Below are 18935 nucleotides of genomic sequence, written 5' to 3' on the forward strand. Positions count from 1 at the left end.
CAGTATGGCGCTAGAGAGATAATGTGTGCAAATGTTTTATATTTCTCTCTTTCCCCCCATTAATGTGAACGGTATTTGCCATTCCACAGCTCCAAAGTCTCTGACAAAGTAGCACACCACTATGAACCTAAACAGCGCTGATCAAATACAGAACAAGATACTACATTTCTTGTCTGAAGTGCTTTCATAACTTTTTTAATGAACTTTTTGAGCTGGCTGCCATGATATAAACAAATGAGCCGAAACTAATCACCGTCCACTGGAGCTTTGTTTAATCAAATGAGGTTCAATATGATTGACACAGCGTAACCGACTCCTCGGCTCCGATTGGTTAATTTACCAGATAATTCTTCTCATATACTACAATCAGGATAAAGTAACAGTTTCAGGATATAGTAACGGATTCATTTTTTTTTTAAACAAGTCACCATCCATCTTCAGCGTTGAAAAGGTTAAACACATATATAAGTGATGCAGCCAAGTGTTGCTAGGACTTTGACTTATTTATTTTAGATTAGATTCTATGAGACAGATCTGACTCCACAGAGATCGGGTGGGGGGTGTGGTTGATCAGGTGAGGGGTGTATACCTGCACTGAGCCCCCGTGCCTGTCCGCTGCCAGGTGGGAGGTCAGGTAGGAGGAGTTTGCTTGGCGTGTGGGCTGCACCTCCCATGCTCCACGTCGGTCTGAGGCTGCTGTCTGCTCAGGGGCGTCGGTGATGTGAGGGGGAGTGGCATTGGGGGTGCGATGGTAGAGGGTGGGGGTGGTGATGGAATAATTGCGTTAGGAAAGATGGATATTTGGGTGTGCGAGGTCAGGTACCATGCAAAGCAGCATGAGAAATGGAGAACAAAAAATTTAACAAAAATAAAAGTGAATAAAACTCAAAGCAACGCTTCAGCCAAAGAATTGAACCAGAAACTAATGAGCTCAAAGCCAAACGAGGGTAAGTTCTTAAACTTAAGCCTATGTCCTTTTATTTTGAATATAAAATAAACCTATATTAATATCATTTATTTTATGAGAAAAGTTGTTTGACGAGTTGTCTTTGTACAAGCAATTAACAGTAGGAATCAAATACACACATTGGTGTTTACACATGTGCAAAGGGGAACTGCAGTCCCTTAGAAATGCTGTAATTATTGCAATGAAATATATTTAAAAAAAGAAATGCTTTACACTCATACAGTATAACATTCTTTACGTGCTTTACAACTCATATACTTGAATTTTATTTAGTGATAACGATAACTTCCTGATAACGGCGGAATCCTGAGTATATAAGCTTATGCGTTACAGTTCCCTTAATCGCAGGTTAGATTAAAGGTCACCCTAAAACCTGACATCTTTTCAATAGGGGGATATGTATGGTTGTCATTCATACATGGATACAAGATGTGATTGAACCCTTGATTTCACTCCAAAAAAAGACCAAAAGGCGAGTGTACCTGGTTTCTAATGGGTGGGTGCTGTGTGGGCCGGTCTCTGTGAGGATGGGTCTCTCTCGTCACAGCAGAGGCTGCCGAGTCTATGTGGGTAGACCCCACTGGTGTGGGCTGAGGGGAAATATCACCAGTTAAATCCTGTTCATTTTAGCTTGGTAAATTAAAACGTGTCTGTTGTTTATGTGCGTTACTTACTATGTGCCTGCCAACCCAGTCGTAGGTGTAGTCAAAGGTGTATCCCTTCCTCTCAAACAGTTCGGTGAACAGAGTCCGCAGATAATCATAGTCTGGCTTTTCAAAGAAGTCCAACCGTCTCACATATCGCAGGTAGGTGGCCATCTCCTCTGAATTAAAAAATAGAAGAATGGTTTCACCTTTTATATGGATATTAAAATCCTAATAGTGAGATGATATTTAAAAACATTTGATCTGGAAATGTCCAGTAGTAAAAGGTTAAATCAGAGGCAATGCGATCATTTTCAAGCTTTTCAGCATGATCCATAAGTAAATCACATCCATCGTCAGTGTACCTGGGAAGTTCTCACAGAGGACCTCGATGGGAGTGTTTCGTTTGGTGTCTCCAATCTTCTGGTATCGCTCTTTCAATGTGTCTGCCTGCAGCGCAATCAAAACAAGAAGAAATTTGAACAAATTCTGATGTCTGACGAGCATTAATCAGAATTATATGACAATTCCTAATATAGACTGCTTAAAATACATCTTAAATCATTACTGTACAGATTAGTGGATTTTATTTCCAATTCATACTATCACTTCTTATTTCTCTTTAGTTGCAGCAAAAACACTAATTTTATTTTTATATTTACATTGTCTCACTTGTAAACTCGATTTGGACTAACACAAACTGCCTGAAATCTGATTCTAAAATTGTTCATAACCAACTTCAATTAAAACAACATTGGTGCTCTGAAGGTTGCAGACCAGATCACTTCAGCTCTCAGATGTGTACATGGCATGCTTTTCTAAAAAGGATAATACTGATTTTGAAACACTTCCATGTACTTGGCATACCTTCAGTCCTTGCCATGGTAGGCTCCCACGAAGGAAATACATGAACATGTGGCCTAAGGCCTCCAGGTCATCTCGCCGGCTTTGCTCTATATCAATAGATTTGATAACATTTCACTGAGAAACTTCAAGAAATAACCACAAACCACATTGCATAATAAACATGTTAGACAACTACAGAATTAAAACAAAGCTAGTCTTACCTTTGCCTAAATGTGTATTGATAGACATATAACGGGCAGTGCCAGTCAGGCTCTTATGCTCCCTGTATGGAATGTGTTTTTTGGTCTCGGGGTCGATGTACTCCTTGGCCAGACCAAAGTCAATGATGTGGATGATGTTTTCCTTTTTATTCCCTTGCCGTCCGATGAGAAAGTTTTCAGGTTTTACATCTCTATAGATGAGGTTTTTAGAGTGCACATACTCCATTCGAGAAATCTGATGGGAGAGAATACAGCAAAATCAACATTGACAAAAATCAGATATAATCACAATCCAGAACACAAAGTCAGCAGAGCGGGAGTCAACAGGTCACAATCACTCAAAACTGACATTTCAATGAAAGTCCACTGTCAGTCCTATCAAGAACATAGTATTCCTTATCGAATCCATGTCCGCATTATTACACATTAATGGTGCATACCACCAATTCACTCATGAAGATCAGTTTATTAGTCATTGTTTTATACGCAGCCTGTAGTAAATGCCTCTGTGGTTTTGTCAGGGAGACCAACAATGTATGACAGAAACATCAACTTTTAAAAAGGCATGAGGGTATTCTCATTAGGCAATGTTTAATGAAAAATGCAATTGAGTTGCATTATGGGAAATCCAGAATTCAGTGTTTTACCCATACCCATAAATATGGCCAGTATATGGTAATGCCAGAGCAGCCCTTGAAAGACATGCTGAAAGACACAAACCTTATTACCAAAAACAAAACGACCACAGAACAAATTATATTTAGGAATTCCCTGACGTTAAATTGTGAGCTGGGTCGAATAATGATAATTTATCATGAATGTTTTACAATTAATCAATGAACGCTTTAGTCCATTAAATGTCTCAAAGGTGACAAATCATCTACAAAGTAGTCAATTAATTTATGCTGATTCACCAATGATTAATTTACTCACTGCTTGAGCACTTTGCTGCACAGCTCCAGCAGTGAGCCATTAAAGACCATTATGCAATAGGATCTCATGAGCCGGGCCAGGGCGGTACATACTTCACCACCCTTCTTCAGATCAAGGTCATCTTCATACTCGGCATACATTTTGATCTCAACTATAGTTCTGTAAAGTTTCATGACTGCATCTTGCAGGGTTGAGACGCCATGACAACATCTTCCTACAGACAGATATATACACATTACGAAGTACTAAAAGCTTATGTGGTAGTTCCCACGACAGAAGGTGTCTCCAGGAGCACATTTTGCCCTGGTGATACACACATAGACTCCCAAGGTGAAAACAATACCAGCCTCACTGCCGTGGCTGGTAATTACTATCCCACAACAAAAGCCTCTCTTGATGTGGAGCCAGAATTTCAAGCCACTAGCTGAGATGTGAAACCTTCCTGCTAGGACTTCAAAAGCACAGGGCATCAAGATCAAAACAACGTGTTTGTAGATGAAATCTTAACAAAGCGCTCAGAGCAGTTACCATCCATAAAAAAAGGAAATTGTGTAGGAGAACGGGCACACAGCACTTAGGCCACGTTTACACAGAGACGAAAAACAAACCTTAGTCGATATCAAAAAAGTCTTCCATCCACATGGAATCGGCTCAAGAAACGTGTCCGTCCACACGAGACCACTCTACCCGCTGGAGACGCTGTAGTACATATGCCGGGCTTGTAAGTGGCGCTGTACTTCCGCCACAAAACACACCAAAAGCAGCGAATAAGACTTCCCGAGCTTGGTTGCCTGGTTACCCTTCTGTTTATTCTCCGCGGTGGATTTAGCAACATGTAGTTCATGTAGTTCGCCATGTCCACTTGTTGCTGATCGTTGTGGTAGAGGAGCTGTAGATTTTGCACTAACATCTGTATAATGGTCAGTAGCGTCTGGAGCACGAAAGCAACCCTGTGATCCGCCATTGTTGTTGTTGTTGTTGTTGTTGTTGTTGGAGAAACACATCAGCAATGACGCGGGTGACGCAAGGGTGAACAGCAGAGGTGGGGAGAGGCGGGGCTATGGCTTCATCGTTATCAGGAAATTATCGTACAGGACGTACACACGGCCCCCCAGAGCGTTTCGTCCGCAGATCTACCCACCATGGGAGCCGTTATCGTTTGAGGGCTTCGTTTCCGCGGTTCCGTTACGGCCTCGTGTGGACGAACCGTCCTTACGATAGAGAACTGTAGCGGATAACACCCGTTTCGTCTCCGTGTAAACGTGGCATTATTGAGGGATTACTCACTTCAGCCAAAAAATAAAGAGGAAGACCAACGTGATAAATACAGAGGAGAGATTGGCTGAGATGCAGGCTTTGTGTGCAGTTTTGTAGATTTCCTTACGAATTTGCAGGGGATATCTTCATTACAAGAGCACTGCAGATTTTATGCTGACAAAATGAAATGCTGGAAAATCTCAGATGTCTAAGGCGCCTAAAACACTGAGGAAAGCCAGCCTCTATCAGACCTAATGATAGTCAGTGATCGTGAGTCTGACCACGTGTACACTGTCAGATTGCTAATTTGCAGTGGTAACCCACCTGTTCAATGGGTCTCTGGGGGAAGGACTTTGTGTATAAATAAAGAATAATTTGTTGAGCTGTAGGCACCAAAACAATGTAACAGCTATAAGAAAATTGTATTTGGGGCCTTGATTCAACCCGCAAAAAGGCAGAATCCGGCCATTATGTCAGACAGACATTGTCTTATTTTCCTTAAAGAAATGTATCTTATTTAGTAGCTTTCTTCTGCCCTTTCTTTATTTCCCACTACTGCTAATTGCTTTTAAAATTAAACACAATTTGTTCTCCATCTTGGGCGTTCATTTTCAGAAGATAGTCGAGTAAGTGTAAGAGTTGAGTCTCATAGTCTTAATAAGTTAGTGTAAGCTATTTAAAAACATCTTACTGTGTAACATCTTTGAACTCACCAGCTGAATAGCTATCATTAAAACAGTCTTCAGTGAAAAGGTCCGGTCACAAAGGTCAAACAGGTCCTCTAGACTGGGGCCCAGCAGCTCCAGAACCATGGCGTTGTATTTCCCACAGGGCCCAAAGTAGAACACCTGGGGCACGCCTTCAGCTGAAACACAAGGAGAAAGCCATTAGACTTCAAAGAGAGTGGACAGAGCTGTACTTGTACATTTGTCTTCACAAGCTTTTATAGTTCAATCATGAGTTTGCAAGTGATGCACTGTTGAAGGAAAAGCAAAACCATTAAGTAGATGATAACAACAAATCATTTTGTATGTCAGTTGTATAAACTAGTTGGGAGTTTATTATTCCAGTCTCTCTTAACTAATGATATTTCTAAGTTCAGTCCAGGGTGAACCATAAGGGGCCTCAGACGGGTCAGAGAGGAGGGGGGGGCGCCACAAGGTTACTGAGGATAGGGAGCAGAGAAAGCTGCTAGGTAAAGATTAACCTTAGAAGTGAAATGCAGCACTGCAAATAAAACGGTGTCACTCCTCTACTGCAGGCTGAAAACTCATCTTTTCACTCCCTCATAGAACATTCTCCCAACTGAATTATATCCTCTCCGTTCTTCTCACTGCAATTGCTCTAAATCCCTTCCATCTGTCACCTTGGCTCTCATTTTAGATCTTTATAATGCAGTTTGGGGTTGTGTGGTCAGTCTAATGCTAAAATAATAATAATAATAATAATAATAATAATAATAGGTCCTGGGCTCTGACCTATTATACTCCTTTGTATTGGTTGTTTATAATACTGGTGATCTGGAAATTAAATCTCCCTGTACAGTTACACTTCCAGATAAAGTGAGTGAGCTTTAAGCCTACAAGTATAATATAAAGGGTGATGTTTTACCTTTTCTCTTATTCCTACAGTTTTTATATCTTTCTGCTTTTTAGAGGCTCGCCATCTAGCACACAGTGTGAAATTATTTGTATTATAATCTAATGATTATATGTATTATGCATATCCAATTCCTTAACGTTAATAATAATAATTTGTAATTAGTGATATCTGTATTCTTTGTCGTTTTCATGACCACATCCTGAACTTTGTTTCCAAAGCAGGATTTAAAGTTTGCCCCTGCTTATTGCCGAGTCCCATTAAAGTGGGCGCTTCAATCATACAGACCTTGTTTTATCAAACTGCTTAAACTCAGCTCAGTCCTTGAACATATTATAATTGCATGAAAGTTAGAAGAAGAAGGGACTTCCTGATTGCTTTTCATGTCCCTGTTCCTCAAGCCATTCTTTTAATATTGAGTATCAGCAGATTTCAAAATGAAAATAACTAATTGAGAGATAAAGCTAGTGCTACCTTGAGATCTGCACTATCTGGGTGCCATTTAGTTAGGGTTTGTTCTTGTGCTGATTTGTATCATTGATATTACCCTTAAGAAATGTCACATTTCACAAATTGAATATTCACCTTCGGTTGGAAATTGTGTAAAGGAAGTGCTCAAGAAACATGACCTTAATTGCTCGATTGTCGATGAGCCTGTCCTTGAACACATTTGGTCGAAAATAAATGACCATCAGAAACCGGCCAAAAGTCTTGACCCCTCGCAGCTTTCAACTTCTAACAGTCTGTGGTGGCTTGAACCCTGAGATCGCTGCTTTTAATACATTTTGTTTTCCAACTAACACATTTACTTTATCTCAGTCTCTATTTCTTCAAACTTTTCTTCTGCAGATATACCTTTGCAACTTTTGGACAGCCTGCCATCTCACGATATATTGGTTTTATAATCAGTTCATTCATCTTTTGTGTGCCCAATGAAGGAAAAATTGTGTGCCACAATGAATGGGACATTTAATTTCCTTGTTATCTTGTTGAGTAGTTGAAGCAAAGAATAAAACTCAGAAAGCGAATTCTTAACCCGTTTGAATGCGTTAAGATATCCTGAGGGCATTCCACCCACAAGCTGGGTAATAGTTAATACACTGCAGTATAAACAGTGGCGTGAATGCTGTCAGCTAGCATATGGGCATGTAGGAGGCATGCTGTGCTCCATCTTGTGTTTCTGGACACCATTATGCAGTTCTGTGGGTTGCTAATTGTACCACAGGAATGAGTGCCTTGAAACCCCGGATGACTGTGGGAAGCCTGAAAATGTGGCAGATTGGAGATGTGCTGTAAGTAAGTGGATACACGGTGGTTCAATTGAAAACAAGGTTGGTCAAGCTTTTAACTAGCAAAGGGTATCCAGGGATCACCCAACAACTGTTCTGAAAATACATCTCATCTCTACATGTACAAGACTTGGAGCTACCACTTTTGTCTTTCATCTATTTACCATATATACAGTAATATAAATAATGGGAGGAATTCCTATTTAGTATAGTGTAGTTCTGACTTTGTCTTTAAGACATTTCTACAGTGTAATATAAAAGTATTTCATAAGTCACAGCAGCAGGTCTCTGATCAGAAAAGAATAAAACATCAGAAAATCCCTGCAACAAAGGTTGTACATGGGCTTTCACAAATGTATCAGTTCTGTCAGCTGTTGAATAAAAAAAGTCTATCTCGTAGGATAGAAGAAAGATTTGTAATGCATTACTGTAATCCGACCGAGGCACTGGCTTTAGTCCTTTCCAACACAAAGGGGAACAAGTTGAATGTGCGATGAATGAATGTGACTATTACTAGCTCAAACCTCCCATGACGGTGTGCTTTTTTTCACCCAGCTGTTGTCAACGACTATAACTTCATCTAGACTCCACGAAAACAGACCTGACCTTCAATGTTTTATTGTGAATGTCTGGTGGTAGTTGTTCTGTTATCAATATTTACCAACAATGTGACATTGTGGGATGCAGGAAAAGTTAAGTTTAAGCAGAAACGTATTTATATTTGATTCCTTCATGCAAGTAGGCACCACAAAATGCCTTTAAAACAACAACACAAATGATACTGGGATTACGTTGTAGAGCCTGTCTTTGTGGAGTTTGCATGTTCTCCTCGTGCCTGTGTGGGTTTCCTCCCACAGTCCAAAGAAATGCAGGTTAGGTGAATTCGTGACTCTAAATTAAAACTGTAGGTGTGAATTAGTTGTTCTTACTATATATATATATATATATATATATATATATAAATAATGTGCATACTAGTATGTGTGTCAGTCTAGCGATAGTTTAGAGATAGCTGAATAGATGGATTTTCACAATGTAGATTTATGACAGATATGTGAATACATGTGTGTATTAAAGAAGTAGTATAAGGAGACAGACGAGATCTTCATGGTTCTGAGTTGGCTCTTCAGAAAGCTTCAACTTTTGAGGATTTGAGCCGGCTTTCTGACATGCGTATTTGCTGGCACGCTTACATTTTGTGGCTGCTTAACTGCGACCACAAGTAACTGTCAGGCCTTTAAACAAAAATAAATCAACATTTTTAATGTGCAATCCTTTATAACATGTAGAAAGACTACTAAAGGGCTGGTTTGTCTTTGATTTTCAAATGCTCACTCGGATTTTTTAAAGATATACAGAATACATTTCTTGAGTGCTCATAAATCACTGGCCGTGTTGCAAAGGTGAATTATTACATTACCTTATACAGTATTCACCTAGATAAAGTTGAATTATTAAATGTCACATTGCTAAAAACAAATTCATACTGTATTTATTTACATCTTTGTTGCTGCAGTTGTTATAATCTTTAAAGGAATGGTATGCTCATGACACTCATTTTTAAATAATTATCATCCGATAAAACAGACCAGTCTCTGCCAGTCTTTTTTTTTTTTTTTAATCCGATGACATTATCAGTGATTTTAAACTGATTATATACCGAAATAACATCAACACTGTGGGCGCCGCCATTTTCCGGACGTGACGTAAACCATGCGTTTGGTTTTCGAAGACACGTTGATCTCCATGTTATTTACTGTAGTTTCTCTCTTCAAATATGCCTCACTGTATCGCGAAATATTGCCTCAATTCGGATAGGAACAATCCACGGAATGCTCGGTTCCATCTGTTGCCAAAAGGTAAGCGTAAGAAGTACATTCGGAGGCAGTGGCTAGCGAAATGTTGCCGGCCCGAACCGAAAGATTCACAGGCTCATGTATGCAGCGAACATTTCAAATTTCCCGGACGACTACTCTGAGAGTATGATAAAACATAACATGGAACAACCATTACTTAATGGAGATGCAGTACCATCGGTCTTTCTGGTGTCATCACCGACCAGGACACCAGTTCGGCCAGTAGAGAAATCGCCCTCTGCAAGTGTGAAGCGACGGAGGAGCAGAAGTAGTGCTCGGAGTAAGAATAAGGTATGTTATAGCGCATTTCCATTGCAGCGGCTAGCCCCGTTTTAACGTCCAGGCCAGGACAGTTTTTGGTGGCCTTTCCATATAGCGTAGTACCGACTAGTGTGTATTTCCCCCCAGTTTTTCCGGCCCCATAAAATCGTGATTCTATGGCCAGGGACAACGAAGCTGAGTATGCTAAACTAGAGAGGGAATCGCTAGCAAGGGTGGTACTACATGCATACATATAGTATCTTATATCATCTTCCCATTATACACACATGCATTTCCAAACATTTGGACTACCTATGTTGCAAATGTATTATCTTTTCAATTTACACACGGCATCTATTGCACGTCTGTCCGTCCTGGGAGAGGGATCCCTCCTCTGTTGCTCTCCCTGAGGTTTCTCCCATGTTCCCTTTAAACTGTGGGTTTTCTTCGGAAGTTTTTCCTTGTACGATGTGAGGGTCTAAGGACAGAGGGTGTCGTATTGTCATACTGATATGTATGGCTGAATTCCCCCATCCAATCTCTTCACATTGGTCAAAACTTCTTCCTCTGCTGACGAGTCCGAACTCAAATACTCCGCCATGTTTCCGTGTGTTGACAAAGTGAACGCATGGATGACGTCACGACCATCACGTGACTACTGAAAATGGCAAAAATGGCGGCGGCCAGACGGAATATACAGGTCTTGATAAAAAAGAGCTATAAAATCATTATTTACCGGGGAATATCGCTGATTTCTTCAGGGTATGGTTTAAACATAATGTTTCACTAAATACTGAAGTTTTGATTAATTATCTAATGAGTGGACCATTCCTTTAAGATACATTTCTTAACAACTGATAAGAATCTAAAAAGCCAACAAAAACAATGCTCTAGCTTATTTTCTGAAAAACAGTGCCATGACAGAAGTTCTATTCTTAACAATTATTAATGTGCTGCTGGCCTTTTCTTTACATGTCTGCAAAATATACATGTAGTACGCCTTGTCACTGTGGGAAATGTTGACTCTTTGGGTTTGCAATGGTCACAGAGCTGGTGTAGTGTTTCATGGCCAGCTCTGACTGCCAATTCTTTTCACAGCTCAATAGTGGCCGCCCACCCTTGAACAAAACCCTCTTGATCTTCAAAACCATCTTGTGTCCTCAGCTAAATAAGGCCTCAGTCAGCAGGCTTGTAAAACCAAAGCAGCTTGAAGCTGTTATTGACTGCAATGATAAATATTCCCATCATATCTGGAAGGAAAATCCTAATTCCTAATTGACTCGTCCTCATTAAAACCAGTGACAGTTGGCTATGCACTGGATACGACACCTGATTCGAACCACATTTATTCATAAAGCCCCTGTCGCACAGACACTGGGACAACCACATTGGCTGGGAGGAATGTGGCACAACACACAGCCAAGAAGAAATGAGGTCACATCATCCCATCTTGAGGCGAGGACAGAGGCAGGTTAGTACGCAGAGAGGCAGACCCACTCTCTAAATATTTAATGAGTTTCCGCACAGTTGGCCTTTTCCAGCCCTTGCCTTTGCAGAACAATAGCCATTATATTCCCAGTCTGGTTATCATATATGCGTGTGTAGCGATACAAAAAGAACATCAAGGACCATAAATCACAAAAATGTGCCTTTTATCTTCCATGCCACAATGTGACTGACCACCCTAAACTGTATCACTGTGATTAAACCATTTTCTTTGGAAATTCACAAGCACCATGATGATCAATCACTAGCGCCACTCTAGGTGTATCCAAGTGACAATGAGGGCAATGCTTACATTATTGTTTAACCACTTCACCAGAAGAGCAACGCAAAAGCGTTCCCACCCATTTCCTCTTGTACCATGTGAAAAAAGTTTCCCCTCATTTATTTCTCCGTTGTATTCATTTCATCCTCACAAGATTCCTGTCAGTAACAGTGATGCATCATCAGACCTTGACTAATCTTTTATGACAAACTGATAAACTCTCAGGGGAGCAATGGGAAGAAAAGTCTATGGAGCAGCTTGTATTGTATTGTTTTTCATTCTGAACACAGAATAACAAACCGTTTAGGGCACGGCTCCAACTAAATAACAATATGAGGATCTGAAAAAAGACAAGCAGTTATGTCAGTGTTTGTACTGTAATTGTGGACATCACTACTCGACCCCATTTCAACATCAGACAGTGCAGGGGAACAACTATTGCAATGACCGTTATGTTTGATAAAAACATAAAACCTTAGAACAATGATTAAAATAAATATGTAATGGATTTCAGGATTTATCGTTCCAGATAAAGCCTCAAGATCTAAATGTTTACATTTTAGACATTCAGGTTGAAGTTGTTTTGGCATGACTAATCGAACCAAAAGGAATAAAGAGCACCGAATACAGACTGGTATTGCACTAAAATGGAAATAACAGGCATTGATATTAAGTGACCATGAAGATATTAGGCAACTGATATCTGCAACGTTTTATGGCATGCATATTAAATATAATACGGTGATGTGTATTAGTGTCAACCTTTGACCACATCATTTAGCCTCATGCAATGACAGCAGTTTGAAGTCATCAGTTCCCGGATGTTTTAAGTGAATTCCTTTGCTACACGCAGCAAAGTGACACCATACTGTATAGGCCTGCTTCAGACTAAAATCAATAAACTGAGATGGGTCAAATGACTGTGTGTAATGTGAAAGGGCTCATTCTTAGTGATGAAACTTCAGAGAATCATTAAATGCTGGTTAAATATTCATGTTGCTCTAGATTTCCACCACTTACCAGGCTAAAAAAACATTGTGATCTAGTAGCTGGTATAATAAAAAAAATCCACTTGCCATTTGGCTGGTAGACAAACAATGTCAGCACCTAACTGCACATGATGGAAATGCAAATAGGAATGTGCAATAGAGACGTCTAGGTCTTAGATTAGTCGCTCTGGTTCCATAGTTCATGGAACCTTTTGTCAAAATGGACAAAGTTACCACCTAGCTAGATAAATCCATCGAGAGTTGGGGATGAAAAAATTAAGAGCTACATGGAGAGTGACGCATGGAGAGTGCTGTGTAACTGCTGAATGTGTAAATAAGCAACTGTTTACTCACAAGTTTGCCAATCGTCAACCTAACACAGTATTAATATGTCAGTGTAAAAACATTGTTTTGCCTATATTTTAAATGTAGTTGTTCATTATGTACATATAAACATATTCCAACACATGAAGACTGAACCCATGCAGACCCAAGCTGAGTCCGCAAATAATTCAAAAGATGTTTACGTTATCTTCAGCACACATGTGTCTGCTGTCGACAGCACACCACTAATATACAGACATACAGCCCTGAACATAATTTACCTTCTCAAATAGTGTGCAATTCTTTCCTCTATAACAATAAGGAAGTGTTTCAGTGAATCATCAGCTGCTGCATCTGTTTGGTCTATGAATAAGACTCTTTATGTCACCATCTTTCATAATGACACATGGCACATTGGCATCGATGCACTCATGTACACAAAGTCCTGGAGATTAAAATAAATTGCTGACGCAGCTTAATATCAATACGTAACCTGAGCGGAGTAAGCACATGTTTTGGAAAAGATGTAATCTTCTTGGCTGATCTTCCAAAACAGTCAAATCATTGCCATACAGCCACACCAAAACACCAGGAGGGGTTGGAAAGAATATCTGTGACCTTACCTGTAGTTCCCAGTGTTTTGTAGAACCGGTACTCTAGATGCAACTGTGGTGCCCTCGACTTCACTGGTTCCTGCACAGTGACACATTCAAACCAGTACCAGGTTAATGAAAATAACCTTTAAACTGGATTAAAACAATGACAAAACTGAAACAGAAAACAACATAGAATTCCTTTAAGAAGGGTGTGAAATTGTTTTGATGACTCATCTTTCACTTGATGCTGGCTCATGAATTTAGGATGTACCAGGACAACTCTCTCGCCATGTAACACTAGCAGGTCAGCCAAACTAACTGGCACTAGCAGCACAAACATCGTCATGAATGCTGATTTGGGTGTCAGTTTTTCACAAGGGTCACCAGCCACTCTTTCTTCTAATAAAACTTCAAATATGTAAATAATCTGATGTTACCTGGGATTAAAACCGTCAAATCAGTAATGTGTAGGGATGTAACGATACCAAAAACTCACGGTACGATAATATCGCGATAAAAAGTCCACGGTACGATATATATCGCGATATTGAAAAATAAAGAAATCTGATTAAATCTGATTTGTACAGAATTTTAGTAGGATAGTAGTATTTTAAAGTGTCAACAATATAATAATCAGACCCTGCAATAGAATAAATCAAGTTTCACTTTAGTTTTTCAAGAAACTCAACTCTAACTCACTCACTCAGCATCATCAAGGTTATCTTTTAGGATGTCCACATTTCCAGGTAGAAGCTGGGATGTTCGGGCGTTTACAATATCCCCTGCTGTGGACTCTGTTGCTTGGTACTGATGTTGCTGGGACAGAGAGATATGCTTTGGCCATGGGTGACAGCAGTGGGTAAAACTGTGCATTGTCTCTCCACCACGTCAAAAACAATACAGTTTTTGCCAAGAAGGTGAGGTTTATTGACAGGGCGAGATATAAATATACTGTGGGTACTTGTCAATGTCTCTAGGTGTGTACATGTAGCCCTGTAAATACAATGTCCTTTTGTGTTATGTGTTGTTTTATGTTCATGTTGTAACCTACTTGCTGCCATGTTGGACAGGTCTCCCTTGAAAAAGAGATCGATGATCGACCATCTGGTTAAATAAAGGTTAAAAAAAATAGGTATTGAGACATTTATTTACCGCGATATTCGATATATCGTTACATCCCTAGTAATGTGTAAAAGGAGATGGCGGACTCCTCCACTATGCGAATCACCCTAAAAAACTACCGTCAGTCTCATGTTTTGGCCAAGCTTCTTCTAAACTCAAACTCAAGTCTTTCTCCAAAGTTAAACACCACCAAAACATCCCATTTAGTCTGGTAAATATAATATTAAATACATACAATATTTTTTAATAATAATCTATTGAAATATACCATTCAAAGTCACCTAGAAAAATAACTTGCCCCATCCAATTCTAAAATGTATCTCCAGTTCACTTATGTTGTAAAAAACATTCTTCAATATATAAAAGCACTGCATATGTGTCTGCTATTTGAGCAACTGGAAACTGTTTGACGTAGTAAACTAAATACTAGTGGAGATACTGTTTTCACCCCCCTCTGGTGAACAATAAATGCATGAGTCATGGTTTTTAGTCCAGCAGCCATGAGGAAGACCGACATCTCATTCACATTTCTATCAAAGACCAAAACAGTCCAGTAAAAGCCCACTGACCTACCAGAGCAAAGCCTCAGATTTTCTGATAATCAACCCAAAGTAACAATAGGTTAACCAAGTGCTTCATTATGCATCTATGAAACTGAATTTACTCTATCATTTTGCAAAGGAAATCAGAAGACGTGGGGAATCAAGCAGTGAAATAAAGTGTGCACTTACCAGTTTAATAGCTACATACTCGTTGGTGTAGAGATTCTTACCTGAAATAAAAAGGAGGGATGGCTTAGAAGGCTTTAAAAAATAAAGTACACCACTTACAACTTTACAACTGCGTCAGCAGGGAATAAGCAACTCTGCAGGTGATTGTGTCTGGGTGACTGAAGATTTTTGTGAGGTCTATATTACAGAAAATTGTCTAATTGTGTTCCTTTTAAAAAAAAAAAAAAAAGTGTGAATATACTCACTTTCCATGCAATTATACTTACAAATCTGAAAGTTCCATTTTTATCCAACTGTTTTAAGCGGTTTTGGTTAAATATATGGTCATTTTAGGAATGTCTTGCATTGTAGTGAGAGATGTATTTAGTCTACCCTGATTCATATAAATGGAGTTTGTTGAATACAAATAGATTCAACTTACCAAGCTTCAATTCCCCAAAGTTTCCACAGCCGATCTTCTTGCCCACACGAAAGTTTGGCCCCACCATGAGAACCCCGGACGAGCTGGAGGAGCCAGATGGTCGGGACGAGTGTCCGCTGCGGCTTCCCTGGGAAACTTTAGTGCTCCTGGCGGGCCGCTCGCCATATTTATCTCTCTGTTGATCCATGGTGTGAGCAGCACAGGTCAGCAGGAGCCCGGAGTGATGTAGAAAAAGGCCTCCTGGGCCGGGCCCTCCACAGCCCGGTCACTGGCAGTGCCTGGGTGGCACAGTGACTCTCATGAGACAAAACCTGGCACAGCTGACCGACACTCCTCCTGTCCTCACCCCGTCACCTCACAGTTGTTAGGACAGGCTGATCTCTGGCCTCAACATCTGTCACAGGAAGGAGAAGGTGAAAGACCTGGAAGACACAACATGGGACAGAGAGAAGATATTAACTCTCCACACACCGCACATGGAACATGGTAGTGCGGATCTAAGTGTTGTCTCCCATGTTAATCTGAAAAAATCCTGAAAAAGAAAATTGGATTGAAGAACACATCATTTAGGCAGATCTTTTAGTGAGCAGAACAACTATCATAAGCATAACAATAGTAACCATACAATGACATTCCTAAAACTAGCAGCACATTGAAAACACTGGCATTGCAAACATCAATTTAAAGTAGTTTCACACAGACACATTTGATCCAATTTGAGTCAACAGAAAACCTGCATCACCCCTGCCTCACAGCGAGAAAACACAATACAGTTAAATAAACCTGGAATTGAATCGGCTTCAATGTTCAATGATAGTGAAATAAAGAGCTGTGCTCATCTCAGCAGAGTTCAGTCAGGGGGCACATCGTGCAGTGCAGACGAGTGAGGCATGGAGGGATGTAACACTGGCTAGACGATGTTAGATTTAAAAAATTGGGAAAAAGCTCCAGTTGCTCTTCTGAACTCTTACACAAGGTTTCAGTGTAAAATGTTTATATTGGTAAGGAACAACAATGGAGTGACAAGTAATACTAAAGCTTTCCTAAGACATATTTAGAAATGTTTTCCTTTATTTAACTTATCCCTAACATTGCAAGTTTAATTTATATTTGAAGGTCTAGGGATGCATATCGTTGACTTTTTTACGATACCGATACTCAACCGATACATATCGTGATACTTTGAAAATGTATCATCCCACAATTACTCACATGAAGCGCTTTACGATATAGTTAACATGTCAAATGAATATTAAATTCAATTGTGGGACTTCTTGGACCTTTTAGTGCTGAACAAACAATGAAAAATACATTAAAAATATGAAGAAAACCGATTATGGAATATCTTTTATAACACCCGCCATCAGGTGTGTCGCGTGAATAGCACATCTTGTCAATGCAAACAGACCGTTATAGCACCGTTATAATTAATGTTAAACCTGAGATTCGACTAGAGAACAAATACATAATAGAATAATGGTCATGAGATCACAACAAATCACATCTTTAAAATCAACATTTACCTTCACTGGTGAGAGACAACAAATCTCATCACAGTTCATTTGTGGGACTTTTACCTTTCTAGTATTGAACAAACAATGAAAAATACATAAAATATGAAGAAAAACGATTATGCAATCTAATTTATAACACCCGCCATCACGGGCCACGGACTCACTTTTAAAATTAATTTTAAAAATAATTATTGTTTTTATAAAAGTATCGAAACCGGATCTGATTTCGGTACGGTATACCGTAGTCACCAGTAACCGGTATTTCGGTAATACCGGATACCGGTATGCATCCCTAGTCATGAGTCATATAATCTCTTACTGCAAGTACACAGGTCTAAATGAGGACAGCACTGGCTTACTGTAACACTGCTGCTGAGCTAAAGAGATAGTCATCAAGGCCCAGTGGTCACAGAAAACACCAGTAAACAGTCTGAACATCAACACAAACCTTAAGTCATAGTTTGTGAGGATCGTGAAGGCATCTTCACCACCCACAGCTGGAGCCTGGCAGACACTGTCAGCTGGGATTATTATGTAAACAATTATATAAAGCCACGACTGCTCGCAGGGACACCATAGCTTAACTTGATGGACACTGGTCGGCTTTCGCCAAGCGCTCAAATCATTTGGAGTTAAAACAACCCCCTTTCTACCGCTGACAAGAACCCTGCAGATATTAAATGATGTGACAATAAAACATTAGGCCGTTTATGATTTAGGAATCACTAAGAAAAAAGATGTATGATGTTTATCAACTGCAGGCCTTTGGGGTCTCAATGCTGTCCGTAAATCAGGAGGAATTCCGGTTTCACTGATTATTTACCCAAAGAAATGCATTTAAAAGTCTAATGTTTACCATTAAAAACAAAACCTGTTTCTTCTTTCAATAAAAAAAGCCACTAATGATTTCATGACAATGCTGTAATTCCCGAGCATGGAAAGGCTGCTGCTGAAGTATTTGTGTGTGGGCTTCCGGATGAGTCATGCTCAGTATTGCCTGCACACATCTCAGCATCAAAGACAGCCCGTTTGCTCTCAAGGGCAACCGAGCACTGTTGCTATTACATAAAACCAGGAACAGAACAACACGGCTATAAAACAGGTCTGCAGCTATGACAAAAAGTGAGCTGTAACAGTTTCCATCGTGCAAATAATCATTTGTGGGCCACGCTGGTCTGGATTAGCTCAGCTCCTGATTGAAGACCAACTTTACACACAAACCCTGTTGGAGCAGGATTATAAACACACATTTACTGACACTGCTGTTCAGCTTGGAGCCCACACCTTGTAGAGATGCTAAACACAGCTTTTAACTTCCAATGTATACCAAGTTGTTATTACAATAATACGAGTGTAATGTGTCATTCTATTTGGGTGTGGGTATTTGTTTTTCAGAAGAGAGGCATGATTGATTCAAACTGCTCAGCAGACATTGTAGAGTCACATTGTTGCTCATTAGTTATTTCCTGTGCTTTTGTGTATAAATAAAGAGAGATTTCCTCATTTCCATTATAATCATACTAACATCTACCATCTACTTAAATCTTGTTTTGGGACACGAGGGTAGTTTTGAAGCAGCTAATGTAACACACAAGGC

General features: G+C 39.8%; 1 protein-coding gene across 4 annotated transcripts in view; it reads right to left on the reverse strand.

Moving 5' to 3' along the window:
• Window positions 1–18935, reverse strand: part of csnk1g1 (casein kinase 1, gamma 1) — a 30841-nt gene that overhangs the window by 8094 nt on the left and 3812 nt on the right. For 2 of the 4 annotated variants that reach the window (XM_034106989.2, XM_034106999.1), the window contains exons 2-11: window positions 15825–16246; window positions 15404–15444; window positions 13578–13647; window positions 5582–5733; window positions 2679–2913; window positions 2479–2564; window positions 1977–2061; window positions 1642–1790; window positions 1450–1557; window positions 590–700 (exon numbers count right to left, since the gene is read on the reverse strand). In XM_034106989.2, coding sequence (XP_033962880.1) covers window positions 590–700; window positions 1450–1557; window positions 1642–1790; window positions 1977–2061; window positions 2479–2564; window positions 2679–2913; window positions 5582–5733; window positions 13578–13647; window positions 15404–15444; window positions 15825–16011 — 1224 coding nt within the window. In that variant the 5' untranslated portion in view covers window positions 16012–16246. The remainder of the gene's footprint in view (window positions 1–589; window positions 701–1449; window positions 1558–1641; window positions 1791–1976; window positions 2062–2478; window positions 2565–2678; window positions 2914–5581; window positions 5734–13577; window positions 13648–15403; window positions 15445–15824; window positions 16247–18935) is intronic. The other 2 variants (XM_034107016.2, XM_034107006.1) reach the window with 1 other exon arrangement.

Source organism: Pseudochaenichthys georgianus, chromosome 3 (genome assembly GCF_902827115.2).
Source record: "Pseudochaenichthys georgianus chromosome 3, fPseGeo1.2, whole genome shotgun sequence".
NCBI classification, from domain to species: Eukaryota; Metazoa; Chordata; class Actinopteri; order Perciformes; family Channichthyidae; genus Pseudochaenichthys; species Pseudochaenichthys georgianus.